The 20,294-nt window shown below is 38.9% G+C and overlaps 1 protein-coding gene across 3 annotated transcripts in view; it reads right to left on the bottom strand.

Annotated features, from left to right (window-relative positions):
* The window catches only part of COL24A1 (collagen type XXIV alpha 1 chain), a 148,346-nt gene that overhangs the window by 43,241 nt on the left and 84,811 nt on the right, over nt 1-20,294 (bottom strand). For all 3 annotated transcript variants that reach the window (XM_040611032.1, XM_040611030.1, XM_040611031.1), the window contains exons 25-28: nt 8,616-8,669; nt 6,688-6,741; nt 5,715-5,768; nt 4,917-4,970 (exon numbers count right to left, since the gene is read on the bottom strand). In XM_040611032.1, the coding sequence (XP_040466966.1) occupies nt 4,917-4,970; nt 5,715-5,768; nt 6,688-6,741; nt 8,616-8,669 (216 nt within the window). The remainder of the gene's footprint in view (nt 1-4,916; nt 4,971-5,714; nt 5,769-6,687; nt 6,742-8,615; nt 8,670-20,294) is intronic.

The raw sequence follows: 20,294 nt of genomic DNA, 5'->3' as shown, positions 1-20,294 counted from the left end.
CCAGTTAATAACAACCTAAAACCAATAACCACTTTAAACCAAGAGCTAGATAAGTATCAGAGTCAGGCTATTTACAGCAATGTACAGTGGGAGGGTGAGACACAACAGTTTTCCTGGTGGCATCTGGCATGATGCCTGGGCTGGCATCAGAGGGAACTAGTACGCTGCTATGGCAGTGCCTCGAGGAAAATAGTCTGCATTTTCAGAGTGCATTTCTGAGTTGTAGAGAACCCTCAAGGAAAATAGTCTGCATTTTCAGAGTGCATTTCTGAGTTGTAGAGAACCTTACATCTTGGGTCATGGTCTATAGTGCAGGGCATGAACTCATGACTCATTTCCAGAGAGTTTTAATACTGTTCTAACAGGCAAGAATAGGGGCTTGTAAAATGACTTTGTTGGAAGCACATCTGATTTTATTTAGATTACTTTCTCCTCAAAAATGTCTGTGACTTCCATGTCCCACCTGTATTTTTTTGAGACAAAACAGCAGAATTCTGTTCATTCTGACTTGGATTTACTGATGCACATCAAAACCTCTGTCAGAACAGATGGTGAGCACCCACCTGCTTCTCTCTGGAGCTACAGAGAAAATGTCTGACTGATAACTCAAGAACAATGTGTATCCAGAATAATTTAGGCTTTCCTCCTGACACAGAAATCTCTCAAGAAAACCCGTGAGGTGATACAGAATTATGACCTCTGGCAGAGCCAGAAATATCCCACGAGAAGCTTATCTGTCAGCATTTCAGCATTGATGGTTCTGGCCAACATGAGAGAACACAGAAACCATAGGAAAAGGAAAATGAACAGGCAGGGAAAGCTGTCTGAATACTTTTGATATCTCGGTAGTTTGGGACACAGCTTTTCTAAGGCTATCTTTGAGTTAGCCTGGCCACCTTGTTTTGGTCTAAGCCAGAAATGAGTATTTACAGGCATTTTTTTAAGCTAGAGGAAAAAAAAGGCTACAGCAAACAACACTCTGGGTCGCTGCACAGCTCTCAGTGAGAGAGATCCCAAACCAAAAGATACTGAAGTCTGTGGGAAAAACTGCTGTTGACTTCAATGCACTCAGAGATGAGAACCAAAACACCAGTGGTGTTTTGAAGGGTGATGGAGGCCTTTATAAGAACAAGAAAGCTGGGCCTCATGTTAAGATTACGTTACTGTGTAAGTGCAATTATTAAATTATTATATAGTATAATTTAAAAGAAAGTTAAACATCTTGATCAAATTAATGCGGAGTTACTGCTCTGCACTTTTTCTGTAACTGCTATCTGTAATGCACACAAAATGGATCATGATGAAAATTCAAGGCAGACTAAGCAGACTTAAAATCCCACGATCTGATATTCCTTTCAGGTGAAATGTCTTAAAGAATGGGAGTAGAAAGGACAGGAGGAAACTCTTGAGATGGAGTGAGGACAGGTCATTATGCTGGGGTGTAGAAGGGGAGAGAAGCTGATGGAAGAGCTGCAGAGGAATCACCTAGGGCAAGGCAGGAAGGGCGAAACTGAAAGTGCTAAGCAGAGCAATTGCAGGATAGTTTTAGTGTTTCTCAGGCTTTTTAGATACATGACCTGTCACTTGTCTTTGTGCACCCTCCACAGGGCTGATCAGGGGACAGAATCTCAAGATGAAATATTCAAGGAAGAAAAAGGACAAGTTTTGATTTTACAGATCTATGGAATAAATAAAATTCTTTCTATGTTTTCTATTATTAATATTACTAAACAGAATAATTCTTTGAACACTTGTGACTTCCTTTTAATCATAGAGGAGGTCATAGCCCATAGTTTGAGAAATGGTCCTGTCAGGAGGCTGCACAGGATTCTCAGTCTGTGTTACGCACATAACAACCCAAAACCTTTCTGCTAGACTCCAGTGGAGTTCGCATGGACAGCACAGTCACTAGGAAGAGAATGACAACTGATTTGATCACTAATGATAGTCAAGTGAAAAAGCCTACCATTCAAAACACCAACATTCTACTACATAATTTTGAACTGAAAACAAAGTAACAGAAATCAACATGATGCTCAGCTTCTGGCTCTGGGCCATGCCTGCCTGTAGCCCACCTTTAGCTAGCCACAGAACGGACTGCAGGAATCCAAGTGAAAGGCAATTTAATAGTCTAACAACCACACCATATCGTTCCTATAAATAGTATGGTTTGACTCATTATTGGCACAGATTAATTGGATCTGTGTAATTTCCTACTAAAGCTAGTACAGAATGAGATGTTGATTTGCCTGCTGTTATTTAATTTAGATTGCAACAGAGCTGAGGCGTAAGGCTGCCAAATGATTGCTACTACTTTTTTCTTTGGCACGGATTCAGCTTTGTTTCTAAAATGAAACATAGTACATTGAAAACTCTAGGTTGATAAGCTAGAGAAAAAGTTAATCTAAGAAGGCAAGAAGCACCATTTAACTCTTCTTGTTCTTTCTCATCCTGCCTTCTAAATATAAGAAGAGTGAAAATAACATAAACACACTATATAGCTAACTCTCAGTTTTGGTGGTTGACATGGAAGAATATTAGAAAATGACATCAATTTAAGTCTTACGTCCTTCGAACAATTAAGACAGACAACGACACTCAGCTACTGATGTATCACAAAGCACACTGGCCACTTGTTTCACATAATCCTGAAGCACACACATTTTTCTAGGTTCCATATTCCCTGCTGTCAGAAGTATGAAAGTTATCGTTCATTGAAACTGAACGCTGATGTCCTTGTGTAGTTGAGGTTCTTCATGCCAGTATAAACACAACTGAAGCAGAGATAACCCTACTGGTGGCAGCAGACTAAGCTGCTGTTGCCTGAACCCAAATTTACAGCACTCCACTACATCAATTATCTGCGTTTTCAAAATTGAATTTCATGAGCTGCATTCCAGGAAAATAAGAGCAGAAAAATTATGCTTTTGAGCTTTAAAACACCAAACATCAGCCTGAAGGTTATTACTGACTGCTAAGAACCTTATCAGCTATTGAGAATTTTGCTTAGGTCTCACCATGAAATGAACCTAATGATACAGGACCTCTTCCTTTCAAATTAAAAGCTGCAGTTGTATTTGTCGGAGATTATGGTATGAACTAAAAGCAGAACCAGTCTCTGTGCTAGCACTATGCTCACTGGCATATCCCCACAAACCCCCTGATGGCAAGATACTCCATAGACTACTATACAGCCTGCCTTCAGCTGGCCAGAACTCCTGGGGGTACTGAAGGCTGAGCAGCTGGATACTCTCAGGCAGAAGTAGGCTGCTGGGTAATCTTGGATGCAAACCAGTTGCTGAAAGGTCCAGAATTTATGAGGTGAAGGAATTCTACTCTGTGACAGTGCAGAAGCAGAGGGTCAGTGCTCCTAAAACTTCCTGCAGATTCCAGCTGTGAAGACAGGATACGTTCTTCAGCACACAACAAAGGGGAATTTCCATATGCTTCTATTTAACTTCTGTATGTGGCTATAGTACGCGTTTTTCTGAGGCCTGCCACACAGAGCTTGGGGTTCTGACACCTCTCTTTCTGAACCCAGCGGTGACAAACCTGGTTTTCAGGGCCCCCCAGATATTTTCCTTATGCAAGATTCCACTTTGAGTCTGATATTTTGATCTTGAGAGCAGACAAAATTCTCAGTGGCTTCAGTGGGAGTTTGTCTGCAGAGCCTGAAGACCTGGATCTGCTCTGAGACCCCATTCCATGAAGCATTCCCAGTCATGGGACAGAGGCAAAGGCATAAACCACACCTGCAGACCAAGATTTCCACAGAGCTTGGGATGTTGGGGATTTATTTTGAGGGATCTTTAATTATAAGCAATGCACTCCATGATGTGCTGCCAAAATCATTGAGACAGACTCCCTCAAAGATTCCTGTCTCAGTTGGCAGCAGATGTGACACAAATAAAAACTGTCTTCTACCTTAAAAACAGAATCTAAATGAAAGTCATTCCCCCATAAAAACAATCACCGGGTAGTAGATGGTGTTAGGAGGGAGGAGAGCCTACATGGGAGGACTCACGTCCATGTCAGTAGCTTGGCTTTGACTCCAGATCTGGTGATGCTGGCAGATAAACTTGCCAGGAGAAAAAGATCAGAGGAGGAATTAGAGGGGAATGCTTTGTCCAGAGAAATTAAAATGTACAACCTGCAGCGGTTGAGTACCGATCTCAGAAACAACTATTTACACTATATTACCTTCGAGCTAGCCTTGTAACTCACTGCATCCTACAGGCCACCAGTCAACCTGAAACTCTGGTGGACCGACAGGGCCCAAGGGATTTTCCTTTTTAGATGAAGCTCAAACATCAGCATTTTACAGTGAAAATGACTGCATATGTGTACTCCTCATCTGATGCCACTGGCATTCTGATTCAGCTTAACACTTCGGCATGTATTTCACTTTCACGCATGCTCTTCCCTAATAAAAATGCATGAAAAGGAAACTACAATCTAATTGGACGTTTGAAAATCTAGCATATACTTCCTTCTGATTTTGCTTCTTCCTCTCTCAGAACTACATTTGGGTGATTTTGATTGTCTTCCCAAAGGCATAAATGACATGCAGGTAAAGAAAACAGTCCTTAAAACACTGACGAGTCCAATGGTGGTTATAAATGCCAACATTTGCATATTTGCGTTACAAAAAATAGGGCCAGTGGTCATTTTGTTTCTGGTCCTGCTCTCAGCTGAAATCAACAGCGAAACCCCATTTAACTGTAATGCGAGAAGAAATGAAGATTCGTATAATTTCTAACATGGAAATACAAGTATCTCTCTGATTTCAGTACAAATGGCTTGAATCCAGAGAATAGAGTTCAAAGGAAACAACTGTACATGGGTTACACATCAGATTCATATTGGCAACACACTACTCTCTGCTCTAAGTAACAGGAAACAGCAATATTACTTACTCTTCTTCCCTTAGGTCCCTGTGGCCCTGGTGGTCCTCTTGTCCCTGGAGGTCCCTACATGTCAAATGAACTTATTATTCATTGCCTTCTATACACAGATTTCTGAAATTTACAAGGCTTATGCATATTGAGCAATAGTCAATGCAACCAATACAAATCAATCACTTTCATTCATGGCTCAAATTCAGTTAATTGTGTTAGCACAATTTATCTAGAAAAATCTAAATAAGATACTCTATGCAACTCTATTTTGAATAAGAAATCATGATGATGTTGTTGGATAAATTACTTCTGTCCAACATCCCAAAATTGCTAAAGGATATTAGTATTTCAGCAACATTAAGTTATAAAACCCAAGTAATTTCTGATAAAAGATTCAACTTTTGTCTGAAGACCCATAATAGCCAAATTGTAATACAATTACACACGGAAAATTAGAATATAATTTAATTTTGATTAACAATGAAGCTAAACACATAATGAATCTATTTAAATTATATTAGGCATCAATGAATTAAAAATAAAATTGTTGTGCAATTGTAAACCATCCTTAAAAAATTTTATTCCCCTACTTGTCTCAACTGAGTGATTTTTAAATGGATGACTAAATTATATAAGTAGTTTTCCTGTCTCTCCTGGACCACCCTGGTAAAGGGCAGGTGAACAGGCTTTGTGCCTGGATGGCTAAGTTTTCATGACAGTCTTATAGACTGCAGTACAAATTAGAAACCATTTTTAGCTGCAGCAGAGCAAAAATCGTACACTTTATGTCAAACTAAAGCACCACTCTATACCTACAGGTAATCCTTCTGGCCCCACAGGTCCAGGGCCTCCTGAAGGTCCTGGGTAGCCCTAGAATTGAAATAAATATAGAAAAGACAGAACAGTTTTATCAAAATTGTTATCATAACAATAATATATCCAGGTACTGACCTCAAAAATGGGAGGTAAGTTAATGAATTTTTTAATCTTGCAAAATTTATTCCCAAAATTTTGTTCAGAAAACAGATACTTGGATATATCAGAATAATAATTAAAACAGCTTCAGGCGTTTTCCCACACATGGGCACTAGCTGACAGGGAGGTACCGAGTTCTAAGTGAATTTCAAAATTCTCACGTCAAGGCTGTGACAGTGCAAGCAGCAAGTGGATACATCCTGGTGTGGGCAGAACTAGCCAAGAAAAAATGTGAAGAACAGTTCTTGTCTGAGGGCTCTGATGACTTAGTACTGGGAAAGGCTCTCACTGCTATGACGTGAGTACATTACAGCAGCAGCCTCTGGACTGTCCAATGCTGCTTGAAACTTTGCATCCTGATTTAGGACAAGTGGTGTCAGGAAACCAGTTCTCCCAACAAGAGTGGCACCCAGGGGCTGTTTGGGTACTGCTGTGCAGTAGAATTAGAGGTGATACTAGTTACGTGCCTATTTATTAGAACAACCTGTGCTACCCCAGTCTACAAAGGAAATTGTTATTTTACTTTCCTTCCTTTATTTATCTCTCCTTTCAATTAATTGCACTTAATTCTTCAATGTAAGGCTGCTTAGAGCCATTTTTCAAAAATGCAGTTGCCCTGCTGCTTCACTTTGCAATGACACTTCCACAGAGGGGATAAAGCTGCTAAATGAAACTTCCTAGGAACAATGCACCATAAATACTATTCTTTTCCATAAGGCTTGCACAGTTAGAAGGGTGAGAATTTATTAATGTTTTGGAAAGTACAGTGCCTTTGTAAGTAACAATTATAGATTCTACATTACTTGCAACTTACCATGACACCTTTCTCGCCAGGAGGACCTACTGGTCCTGGACTGCCTCGCTCTCCCTGAAAAAAAAAAATTAAAAAGAAAATAACAGTGAGTGCTCTTTCCCTGACTTGTTCCATGGCTGCTGATTCAGGCCGATTTGGCCAACAAAGCTGACCTGCAGTAACAACACCACAACAATCCAAGAGGTCTTTTGTGAGAATTGCAGCCCATAGTCTACAAGAGATTTGGTTGCCAAATGGAATCACTTTTTGCAGTGCATAACAACATTGGCTCAGGAACTGCCCTTCAAAAACAGTGCAGAGACCATTTTTTCACTTTGCACTCCTCCCTCCTACAAGTCCACTCATATTTTGAAAAATGGTAAAACTGAACTTCTCTGTCTTCCCTTTTCCTAGAAGACCTAAGAGATTTGGTACTTCATCAGTCTACACAAACTGCAGCTAGCAGATCCTTTTTCTCTTTGTTGGGTGCATCACATTTATAGTTATTTTCTTTAATCCATAAAATTTAAGCAAACAAGCAAAAAAGAAAATTTTGTTCCTTTCTCCCCCATTTCCTCAGTATGTGTTAGGAAAGCACAGATCTAGAAGCAAGGCCAGCCCTTCAGCAGCTGCAGAAGCAACTGGAGCAGAGGAATAGGAAGGGTCTCTTTCGTGTCTTAGATACTTTTTCACCTTCAATTGTATATAAGATCCAGCCCAAACATCAGGCTTGGCTGTAGATTACCCCCATACAAAGATTACACTTTTATTGCAGATAGTACGCAACATAGTGATAACATCTGTTTTATGCTGCATACTGTAAAGGCACATTTCTTTAAAATAATTATGCCGGAAGTACGTTTGTAATTTAAATCCACATAGCATGTTTGCTTTTTACTATTTAATCCATAAAAGAGGACAATAAACTCTACAGAAACAGCGTAGCAATGACAAAAATCATTGCACCATGAAGAAGCTTGCTTCCATTTGCTGATAATAGATTAATTAATCTTTTACTGCCTTTTCCCTCCTAGCTAAACTAGCAGCAGTATCTCAAGGTAATCTTTGTTGGGCCAAGTGTAATTATAAAGAACAAGAATTCTTGCACACTGAATTCTAAGACGATATTTTGATTAAACCTGTATGAGACTTGTCTAAATTTTAACAAACAGTGCTTTCCACTGATGTATTTCCTTTAATGGATAATATAAATGATAATCAGATTTTCATGGAAGTTCTAATACACTGTTTAGACCTTCTCAATAAAGTATCTAGATAGCAGCCACCAGTCTAGGTGAAATAATTTAGCCCGCAGGGAAGGAATACAAGTGGTGCTGGATCATTCTGACAAACAATTGTGTTTTTATTATAATTTAAGCTGACATGCAGTCCAGTAATAGTTTCCTGTTTTTCAGTTTTAAAATACTTCATCTAAATAAAACCATGCCAAATATGCTTAAGTTATTTGTACTGTTCTAGTCACATCAAGTCTGTCAAACTTTGCTTTCATAAACACAACTGTTACTGCACTGCAGACAAAACTTAACAGCGTTGTCTTTATTCAGTTAATGCAGACAGCCAAATTTTACCTTTCTACTTTTGTCTTTGTTATGGAGCAGTGCAAAACCAGCAACTACCGTTTAAAACAAATATAATTTAGGCCAGTTTCTGTGACTCAGTAGCAGTGGATAGTAAACTAAGTGCCACAATATGAACAAGATATCAAATCTATCAGCTCTAAATTAATTGCCAAGTAAAATCAAGGATACCAGACGTATGCCTCAACAGCATTTGGATTACCATTTATTAATATATCCCTGTGCTCTGAAAGAGCTACAGGAATATTAGCTTTGTCAGTGTTCAGTAAATGATCTCTCACCAATATTTTATTACCCCAATGGTTTTCAAAGCTAATTTTTGCTGCTGAATCATCAGATAAGTTATTTTACCTTTTCACCAAGGCTTCCAGATGGCCCAGTTTCTCCAGGTAAGCCAGCTGATCCCTGTACAAAAGGCAAGCAGACTTTTATTGGTGCAATGTCTATACTAGTTCATGGTTGGCAGCTTCCCAGCAATTTGACAGCAGAGCATGACAAATTTCTTCATCCCAGAGAACCACTGGTCTATTTGTGTAACTGGTCCTGTGGGGAAGTGAGGACTGCACGAGCTAACTTGGCTTACAATCTGTGCAGGAGAATCACTGCATCTAGACACACCAACAGTAAATGGGCACTGCTAGAAAAGAAATTACATTAATTTGTCATCCTGCTGTGCTATCACCTAAGATCTGCCACTGAGCTCAGTCTTGCAGTGCTAGAAGATTTACAAACATACAATTAAAGGTAATAATTGCTTTGCTAGTGCTTCAGTCTGACTGCAGATTTCAAGGGAAATAAATTTAGTGGAACAAAGTTAAATCCAGTCAAAACAGAAATTATATTGAAGCAGGTATTTTCAGAATTTTCCTTTTAACAGTTGTAGTCCCCAGTGCCTTTGAAGTCAGGGGATGAGAGCCTTTCAGTCTTTCAAAAATGAAATAAACCTTTCCTGAGGCTCTCCCACAGATTTCCACTGGATAGAACACGTATCACCATATGGGATGGGAAACATGAGAGGGAGTAGTTTAAAAAGCTTATTCCCAGTGCTTGCAATACCCCCTTCACTATGAAACTAAAAGAAAAAAAAATTATAGTATAAGGTCCAAACTGAAAAAAGTATGACACTATGAGCTTTAACAAAAAGCAATAGGTGCCCAGAGCATATCGTGTGACTGCTCATGAAAGATGGCAGAAATGTGGAAGATCCTAGTAGTAACATAATACACAACTGTACTGTGTCTGTAATACTTTAAAAAGCAAAAATTATTTGCACTTTGAAAAGTGCAAATAAAATGTCAGTTCAGAAATTGGCATTGCTACCTCTACATGTATAGGAACATACTAGCTTAAATAGCACTACACTGGCACTGAATTAAGATTTTTTTTTTAGAAAAAGCATTACTTCTAAGCTTAGTAGACTGCTCATATTCCTTTCAAGAGTCTAGTAGTGGTTCATTCCATCGAAATAATTTCATAGGAGAAAGACAACATTCCAGTCTGAGATCTCTGCCTTTGAAAAAAAAACCAAACTTTTTTTGTAGCTTTTACCCGTATAATTTCAATACCATTCAGCCTCAAGTATTTTAACATAATAGGTACAAAGTAACTAAGATTTCATGATTGCTTCGTATTTTCTTGCGCTGCTAGCTATTCTGGAAATCTCATAGTTTAAATATAATGCAAGGAGCCATTGATACAGCTGCCTTTGAGGCTGAAAATACTGGCACAAACTACTTGCTGGAAGGAGCTAAAGAGATAAACAGGCATCTCTATGGCTGCTGGACTGATCTATTATGTGTGAGAACTTGTGTATTATATGTCAGATCTGAGATGTCTCGGCTTGGCAGCAGCCAAAGATTCATCCTGGTGATACTGACACTAAGGTGATACCCAGACGTCACTGGCAGGAATGAGGAACTTTTCGTGATGAACTCTGAGAACGAGAGCTACCACCGCTACCAGTCATGGCCAACAGTGGGTCTCAGTACCAGGTAGAAATCTGTGAGACAAAGAATTACCCTGTACTCTTGCTTATCAAGATAAGGGGTGTGGAGGCACAGTTTCAAAAACTGATGACTAATCACTTTCATGCTCTTATTCCAGAAAGGACAGAAGACATAGTCAGAGCCAAGATGTAACTCAGACCTATTCTCCTTCCACAGAGACACTCCTGATCTCCTGGCCAATGCCACACTATCTACAGGACTGAAGACACTGATTAGAAAGACGGGTAGCTGTGCCTTGCACCAGCAGTGAACCATTCACTTGACCAGCCCCTGATCAAGCCCGCTTTTCAATTCAAAAGTATTGTCTTTCTGACTCAGTTGCTCTGGGAAGGAATGAATAAGAAGCAGTAACTGTGAATGTGCTGTTGTATCAGCAAAAAGATGGAAAAGAAAGTGCGTAAGTGGAAGTGGATATGTATGGAAAGTAAAACAATAGTAAAGATGGCAAAAGGAATGGAAACCAGTGAAATGGTAAATGCAATAGGGACTTCCAGAGGAATGAAGGGGAAAGGATTCCATGACAAGTTAACTAAATGCTCTTCCACTGCTCCATTCAAAACACAGGGCAAGCGTCAGAGACTGAGATAAAGCTAGGGCAGGTATGTGCAGAGGCAAAAGAGGAAAAAGCTTACTTAGGAACATAATTTTGGTCCTTAAATCATTTAGTAGCACACAGTGAAGAAAAAGTGCAATCAGAGCACAAAACATCTTGTTCCATCAATATATTAGCCATAAAGTCACGTTTTCCCTGTGGATTTTCTAAAAGATCTTGTGGCTTCTTAAATCCCAGATGTGGATTGGATTGTTACAAAGACCAGCTACCAGGACTGCAGCGAACCTTCAACTCTGTCTCCTTATGTAAGAGGATGAACACAGTCAAGGCAGGTTTGTTGAGTCAGTGTCTTCCAGCATCCCTTCAATCCTTTGGGGAGCAGTGGTAGATTCCAGAATTGAAATTGAATGCATTAGGCAACAGAAAATTAAAGCAAAAAACCCCTGACATGTTCAGAAAATATTACCACCTTATTAAAAAAAGTCATAAACTTTCATTTACAAGGATTTGTGTAAAACTCTCTAGTGACAATAACAGCATTTTAGAAACCTTCTTGACAGAAGCATTTTTGTGGCAAATGAATCAGAGGCCAGATCTCACAACTAACACATGCCTGAGAAAGATGAAAATATCCTGCCAGGGCATATGCTCTGTTTTAGAAACAGGATTGTAGTTGAACAATTGAAAACACATTGTACACTTAATGCAAACCCAAGTATGGACTAATCCATTAAAAAGCTTAGTAATGAGAAATGAATATTCAACTGGTTCCAAACATCCTGTGGAAGCAGTTACCTGTCAGGTTGTACAGTAATGTGTTCTTCTGTGATAACCGAAAATTTTCCAATCCAAGGGCATTTAATTTACAGTTCAGCATTTTCAAACATTTTTATTCAGTGTTCTTTTAATGAGATGACATAAGTAAATTTAAAATATCTTGCCACATTAACATTTTTCTATGAACATTTTTGGTATTTCCAATTAATTTTCATTAAAATTTGTCCTGAATCTGTGCTGAATTGCTTCAGCCCAGATCCAGCATTCAGTGATAGCATAATCTCTGCCTGCTCATTAAGATTCCCATTTAAACATTTCTTTTAAGAGCTCATCAGCTTCACACTTCATGAAGGACTTTATACATTACAGCACAGTACTCAAAATGAGTACAGCCAAAATGAGCCAGCATTTAAGTTTGATTTTAACAGATCTAAAACTACTTGAGGATCCTTAAAGATTCAAGCCAACTATCTACATAAAAAAACAGCCAAGGGTGATGGACAGAAGGAGGAAAAGTGGATGCTCGGACAATCAGCTTCTATTTCATACCCAGCTCAGATAGAAAAATACTTCTACAATTCATAATATTATAAAAATGAAGTTCTAAGGAATAAATATTAACCTAAGATCTGTTTTGCTAGCCAGACATAATGGTACAATAAATATTTTTTAAATCAATCCATCTGGAGTCTGGTATCACATCACTAATACTGGATCTGAAGATGCATGCCTCTAACAGATGTGACCCAGATCAGGCCTGGACAAAAATGAAGACAAAAGCATGATACAGGTTTACACTGACTGCAATTTGGGCTTCAGAGCATCTGCAGCAATACAAAAGGTAGTTAACCTGTGAGAAAATAGGAGTCATAGACAATTGATACCTGCTCTGGAATAAAAAACTCCTCTGGTCATAGAATTCTGGCTGAATTTGTATCAGACCAGTGCTTTCACATGACTCTATTTTTGATCAGATTAAAAATAGTATGTTGCTGAACCGCAGACAGGCTTTTGAAACCAAGGACTTCCAATAGAGCCTCTGTGTAGAACATTTATTTACTACTCTACCTGTATCAGGTATGAACTAAATGGAGCAACTGTTAATATCCTGCACTTAGAGGTAAGAGTAACATGAAGTTTTAAAGAAAGCCCCGTCTCCAAGACCCCCGTGAAAACTGAATAAAATTAACCAACAAAGAAACTGGGAAAAACAGTTCTAAAAGCATCACCCAATTAGACTCTGGTTTCAACAAGGTCGTCTTCTAGGCCAACAGTCTGGGTTTTTAATACTATGCAATACGTGGATGCAAACTGACTGCATCATGGGAAAACAAAGTTTTAGCTTTTATCACCTCCCTCTTTCAAATTTTTTTTTTAAATTACTGAGGTGTTTAAAAAGGATTTTCATCTTCAGGAAACAAAATCAATTTTGGAAGACATATTTCCTCATAAAAAGGAGAAACTCTAGTAATTTGGGTTATGTGAATGGCCAAATAAAGAATATAAACTGATGCCAGTTTACTTACAATTTACTACCAGTTGAATTACTGAATTAGTTACTTCTGTGTCCCTTAATGACTAGTATTACATTTGCCCTCTAATGGCACTTTAGTTTGAATTACCAAAATGCAAGAGTAGATTAGAAACGGCCCCAGGTTAAACCTTGGTACCTGAGGAGCTCTCGGCTGACAGCTGTGCAAACTGTTGCACATACACCACACAGTGATACTGGCTTTGGGTTGTGTGGTCCTTTTTTATTATTCAAGGTGGTGGTTCCACCTTTAAAATTTAGAAACTATTTCTTACCTCGTAAACACAGTACTAAAAGAGTGACCGTAAGATCTGTAGCTGCTTTATCCAGGATTATGTCAGGAAGTATCATATTTGAAAGGCAGATGCTATTTTCTTCTTTTTGGTAATGAGATCTGGCCATCTGTTTCACTGGCATTTTCTGTCTGTTGAGAAAGTTGCTTGATAATCAACTAGAGGCGATAATCTGAGTGAAAAATCTATGCTTTCTTACTGCCAGTGGAGAAGGTGAATGAAATCAGAGACGCACCATATTTGTACCTCGCAGCTGATGTTTCACTCAATTTTTAGAGGACTCAAAACTTCAGCTACCTGAATATTTGAAAGACAAAATATACTGGCACCATTGTTTAATCTACAGCAGTTTTAGGAAAGAAATAAACAGGTTAAATTTTGCTTCCAGTAACACCAGTGTAAAGTAGAGTAATTCTGTTTGATAGCATTATGCAGAGAAACACTTGCATTTAAAGGAAGCTAGCTCACGCAACGGCAGCAGGCTGTGCCCACTGACAAAACCTTGGAAGCTAAACTGCAGATGCCAAGTGCAGTTACTATTCCTCTGTATTTTCTTCCCAAACCACTAGAATACATTAAGTTAAATTCATCAGTGCAATTCAGACAGAGAGTAAAAGTGCCAAACACAGAAAAGACTGGATGTGTGCCAATACCTACGCTATTACTGAATAAGTTTAGTGCATGCAGAAACAACTTATACTTCGTTATTGCTAAAATACCCTTAAACATTTTTCTCATATTTTAGTGCTGCAAAATCACTTGGGCATGCAAATAAGTATGGATACAAAGCTAAAGATTGGGTGGTGGGAAAACAACAACGCAACTGCAAAATAACTACCATACAGGTAGCATCTGACTCCCTGGAAAGGCTAAATTCCTCTCTTGGTCAGGGAAAGAGTGGAGGACTGGTAACGCTTTTCTGACATTCTGCTAGATCTGCAAGGGTTCTATTTGCATGTGAACCTTTTAAAAGACCATGAGAAAAATGCAGCCTGAGGTCAGTGCTATAGGGGCATTCAGGACACAGCTCACTCGCTGGGAAGGACACTGCATTTTACACAGTCTACTTGCCACAAGTGTGAAGTGAATTGAGTGACACGGACTGTCCAAATCTGAAGTATTTTCACTTTTCAAGTGACAATTAGAATAATGACATTTATAGAAGTTCTTGGGTTTGACTGTCAAGTTTACAATGGTAGCTTTTTGTAATCTGTACAAAGGAAAAAAAAATATTCTTCTGAAGGTAGGTATTACTCCAGAGTATCTTGGCTAAACTGGATTGTGATAGAAGTTATTTATATTTATGCATCTAACTACTAGCTTTTTTTCTTGGGTAACAAACCTCACATGGAACAGATTATCCTTCTCTTTGACTGTTCTCAGTGGTATAGGGAGTGTTGATTTACTTAAGGTGATAGTCCTAACTTGCAAAACCCTAAAGGCTGTGGGACTGCAGGTATTCTGTGGGGTAGCATGGCAGCTGAAATCAGCTGAGGAAGAGCACTACTAGCAAAAAGTCCTTCAAGAATAATGAGCAACAGCTTGAAAAAGCTAACCTCCAGATATTGTAACCTGTTTCCCCACTGTTCTTGAGAGAAAGACCTAGCAGCAATGACTAGGTACATATCATATACAAAAGTATATGAGTTCATCTAGGGTAAAACCAAGAAGCACAACATAGATACAGAAGTATCATTATTACCATTCACTGTAAGATCTTCACAGAACTTGGATTAATTTGTATCAAATAGATTTCTGAAAGCAGCTGAACTAGTTCCTCCTTCTGAAGCCCTTGGCAATGCCCCATGCATTCACCAGTCTTTGGGGGGGGAAAAAAAAAAAGTTTTCCTCAGTTGACTTTTCTTTTGGCCTATGGCTTACAGTTCTTATTTGCATATCTCCAAAGCCCAGACTTTTCATGATAGTTCAAAGAACTCCTTCTATTGAGCTTCCTGAAAACATCAGTTGAAACCCATTTAATCTTTTCTTCAAGCAAAAGGAACTGCAGTTTCCATTCCCCATGAATTAAGCATCCCTGGTGCGTAATTCAGCTAATTTTTACCTCTGCAGGAGATGCGGTAATTACTTTATGGGAATTCTTCTCAAAAGCAACTCAAATCCTAGCACATGGCCTGACTGCACCGTTTTCTTGCCTTTCCACAGATTCTCACAGGCGGACCATTTTCAGCCTGCTGTGGAGCTGCCGTTGACAGCCTGAATATAACTTTTTTTTTCCTTTGCCGGACCACAACTGTCTCCTCTTTTTTGCTTTTGTTGACGGAGGAAAGTGGGCAGGCAGGGGGGTGGGGGTCAAGCTCTTCTCATTTCAGCTTAGTTTCTCTTCTGTTGTTTCAAAAGCTATTTGCAACTGGGCAGATTTGCTGACACGTAACTTTTCCAGGTCTTTGAAGATTATTTTTCCAGGATTTGTGTTCATGAACTCTGCTTATTTCAGTTTGTCCTTTTGACACCACTTGTACATGCTGCAGCTGACAGTTCTACCCTTGTAGTCTGTCTCAATATGTGTACAAATGTAGTGATTTCTAATTCAGAAGTGTATGGGCCAAGGGCTGAATTTCTGTAATGCAGCTGGCAAGGCCAAAATTAACAAAAGTTAATTGGAATTAACTTGCACCTAGTTATTCAGTATGGCCCAGTCTGCAATGCCAAACAGTAACACAATCTTGACAAGTGACTGTTTTAAGTTCAGATGAGTTCAATTTTGTGCCATAAAAGCTGACCAATTTATTGTTTTCTTAAATCTTCCCTGACACTTTAACATAAGTCATTTGTATGAGATGCTTGACTCTGGTTTCAGGTATTTGCCATCCATCACTGGATAGCATCTGATCTAAGCATACAAGATGCAGTTGCACGTCAGCAAAGAGGGATTTTTCCTCCCCCAAATGTAAGGGCAATTTTCTCAGTACCCAAAGTGATGGCTTCTTTTGAAATTCATGCCAAAGGATTTTTCTCCTCAGCAGAGTAAATTTGCTCTGCCTGCTGTCCCTTACTTCTCACTATCTTAACCAATCCCTCTCCCATTGGACCTGATGGTCCTGCCGTTAACCGAGTATCTTGCAACAAAGGATGGCTGCTGGGTTCTCCTGCAGCTTTGGGCTCTGCTTACCCAAGCAGCACCACCAGCACCTGCCCATCTCCCCCTTTAAACAGGGCATGTGCTGTAGCCAAAGAAACAGTTTTTGTTGTAGGACTCTGTTAAGGATAGTGTCTGAAGTTTGATCTTAGGCACGTTACTGATCTAATATTAAAATATGTCATTTTAAGTTTAAGAGCACAGTGAACATTTTATAAATTTATTCTACTCAGTTTCCACGCTGGGCAAGCGTCCATAAATGCTTCATTCAAAAGGTGATCTGAGGAGTCAGCAGCTCCATGTGATCTAAGAAATGTTGGACAATATGACTTTTAGCTTATTGACAAAGCTGTATTTCAGCACTTATCACATCTTACTAGACTGAATAACCAGCATTATGGTCCAGTCTCCTGCTGTTGAAACTTCACTGCTTGTACACAGTTGCCATCTGTATTTTTCTAAGCAGATATTAAGCTGTACTTGATGTGGAAAAGCTGCTACAGAAAAGCGATAACTATTCTAGTTATCATAACAGACAGCAATGACAGATGTATTAGTCAAAGACAGAAGATGAATGATACCAGGAAAAGTAAGAAAATGGAAAGAAACAGAAGAAAAATATTGGTGCCACCCTTAGGTATCAATAGCAAACACACACATGTTCTTCATATCATAATTTGCTATGAATTCAACATTTACAGCATTTATTATTGCAAAACTGCTTCTTATTCAGGAAATGCACTGGTTTTCTTTTGGAGAACTAGAATACTGTGACGGATTGCCCATTACTGAAACCCAAGTATTATATATTTCAACCACAGGCTTAAAAGTGTGCATCATATTCTGTAATTTGAAAAACCCAGTCAATAGAGATCATGAATAAACAACAAACAATAGATAAGCAAAAAGGGAAGGAGGGGTGGCACAGAAGAAAACGTACACACAGAGAGTTTTATTAGACATTGGACTTCCTATCAACTTTTTAGTAATTTCTTCTTCCCTTTGCCTTTACCATGAAATAGACTGTAGAGTAACAGCACATTGTTTAGTGCTATTTGTACAAACCTTCTTTGTACTTGGTGTCACCAAGCATCTGGTAACACAGACTTCACAAGGCATCAATAAGGACACATGCCTTACTCCATGCCTTGCTTTGGGCTCCGTCTCAAAATCTGTCACAGCAGCTGGCTGTATTTGTACTTTGCTCTTGTACTTTGCCTTTTGTTTTTCAAACTTTGCATGTGTGTGTGTGTTGTATTCTTCAGTCCAGAGATGTCCTGGAGTCATCATGTATGCCACCAGAGCAAATATTGAATAGCTGGGAGTGGATTTACCTGTGAATTAAGACATTTGTACTCTCTCCGCACACCAAGGAAAAGAAAAATTGTTACAAACAGAAGCTGATGAGAAGCTGGAAGTAAAAACTGCGTCCAGTGTATACAGAGGTGAATATTTTGCATCAGGACTCACATCTGGAAAACCATTTTCTGCATATGAGAAAAACCATCCTCTTCCTCTAGTACTTTTCAATTTACTTAGGAAGAGCTTAACTGTTACAGATTACAGTGGTGAATAAAGGGAAGGGGTTTTGAAAGGTCTTCCTGTCAGTTCTGCTGAGTGTGTTTGAAAGGCTGTCTTCTGCTCTTGGTGTTTTACCATTGACCTTAACCACAAGATAATATATACTATCCCCCTAAAGACCATGTAGCAGACATCAGTTCTCTGCCGCCAGATAATACAAAGGCAATATAATGGGATCAGGGGCCTATGAAGCTCTTTTGATTAAAATGCACATACATAAAGCAGAAGACATTCTACAGTCCACAAGTAAAAATCAAGAGTATTTACCAATAGCTTATAAATCACTTCATTTCTCAGGTATCTCATGTTATCCTGTATCATATGCAAATTCTACAAACAGCAAGTGTGGGAAGTAGTAATTACCGATGGTCCATAATGACCTTTCTTTATAACACTGTAACAGGGCTGCAATGCCCTCTCTTTTGGCACAAAGAGTATTTTTATTTTATTCTTGCAGCTTGTCTCTGACTACAGTTAGGTAGTTAGTATGATTATTTTATTAACCATCACTGCAACATATAATTATTGATCATATATTTGTGCTAGCAAATATTACATTTGTATTAGAATGGAGCTCATTTAGTGGTGCATGATACAAAATACCTGAGTCGTGGAAAATGAGTGCATTGAATTCAAGTTCACTGAGGAGCAAAACAAAGCCCATGACAAATCCAGAAACTTAAGGTTAAGTAACTAGCTTCTGTGACTGGTTTGTGTACTGTTATTAATGTAGTAACTGAAAATTGAGTTTAGCTTTGTTTTCTGTTGAGGATTTTGGTGCATGTGGCACTGTACAACAAAGTAAGTGCTATCAATTTTCCCTAATATGTTAGAGGCTGAGAACCAGAATTCACATGCAATAAAAGTTTCGTTTTGCTCAGTGTTTGGAAAAAAACAAAAGTGCAAGTGTAATGCTGGCTGAGAAATGCTGATTGTATGGACAAGAGCTTATATTACTGCATCGCCACACAGAGCCATTTTTGGATCTCTCCATAAAAGCAACACAGTGTTATGACATCCCACCAGTTTTCCTCTACTGTGACATTGTCATTCTCCAGTGCTCATCCACATTTGCCCTAATCATGCACCAATATAAAAACCTCCAGATTTTCCAAACAGTACCATAAGGGAACTATTGCTTTAAAGTCATGATAAGAACCTGACAAAATGAAGGTTTTGCTATGTATAAAATGCTGAACAAAGCTATTGATCAAGCTGTTTCTAAAGTATACTTGTTACGTTTAGAGATATGCTGGCTGACTTTTAAGTGGACCTTATGGCGTTATATAGCATTATTGGTTCCTCTCTAAGCAGATACCTGTAACTGACTGAGTGTCCAGCTTCTCAGTTCCCTTCCCTGGAGCACAGAGCCTTAAGAGTACACAGAGGAGCTGGACTTCATTCATAAGCAGTTCAGATAATTTCAGCAGTAACCATCCATTTGATGAGCTGTCTGGGGTACGTCTGCTTGGTATTTTGCAGGCAATGGGGTGCTCACTCTGACTGCCATCTAAGTTGACCAGAGTTTATGTGAGCAGTACAGCACTGAGCCTAAACCAGGGGCATACATAATTCAAGAAGTAAAACCAATATAGTCATGTTCTACACAACATCTGGGTAGCTCAAGCATGGGTTAACAGGCTCACATCTGCTCATAATTCCCAGGCAAAAGTTAAAAATACAAAAAGGCCGTGGATGAAATCAACCAGAGAGAATTGCAAGGCAGTATGTTTAAGTGACAATTATCAACTAAAAAAACACCTACAGTGGAAGAACTGGGAAAGGTAACGACTTTAAAAAAGAAGGATTGTAGACTGTGGATCATGAACTGAGTAATAAACAACACTATCACAAAAATGGGCATGTGTATGCAAGAATGTGGCTTGAAAAAAGCATTTTTTCCTTTCTCTCAGCCGTCTGAACAGTAAGCTGGAGTCACAGATGTTTAGATTAATTGGAAACAGTCTACAGGAGAGTAAGTGTGACTTAAATTATCTAAAAAACATGGAAAGCTAACTGAATTGGGACTGTTTAGCTTGAAAGAAAGAATCAAGAAGGCAAGCAATAAGAACCATCATTTGTAAAATGCTGTTTCCAGCAGAAGGAGTCAGGTTACACAATTGGAAGAACTTTTTAAAAATAAAGTTAGAAAAGCCCTGGGCTGCTTGCAGGTCACAAAGCCTTCATTCTTG

This window comes from Falco naumanni, chromosome 11 (genome assembly GCF_017639655.2).
Source record: "Falco naumanni isolate bFalNau1 chromosome 11, bFalNau1.pat, whole genome shotgun sequence".
NCBI classification, from domain to species: domain Eukaryota; kingdom Metazoa; phylum Chordata; class Aves; order Falconiformes; family Falconidae; genus Falco; species Falco naumanni.
The sequence above is the reverse complement of the archived record's forward strand: the minus strand, read 5'-3'. Positions and strand labels throughout refer to the sequence as shown.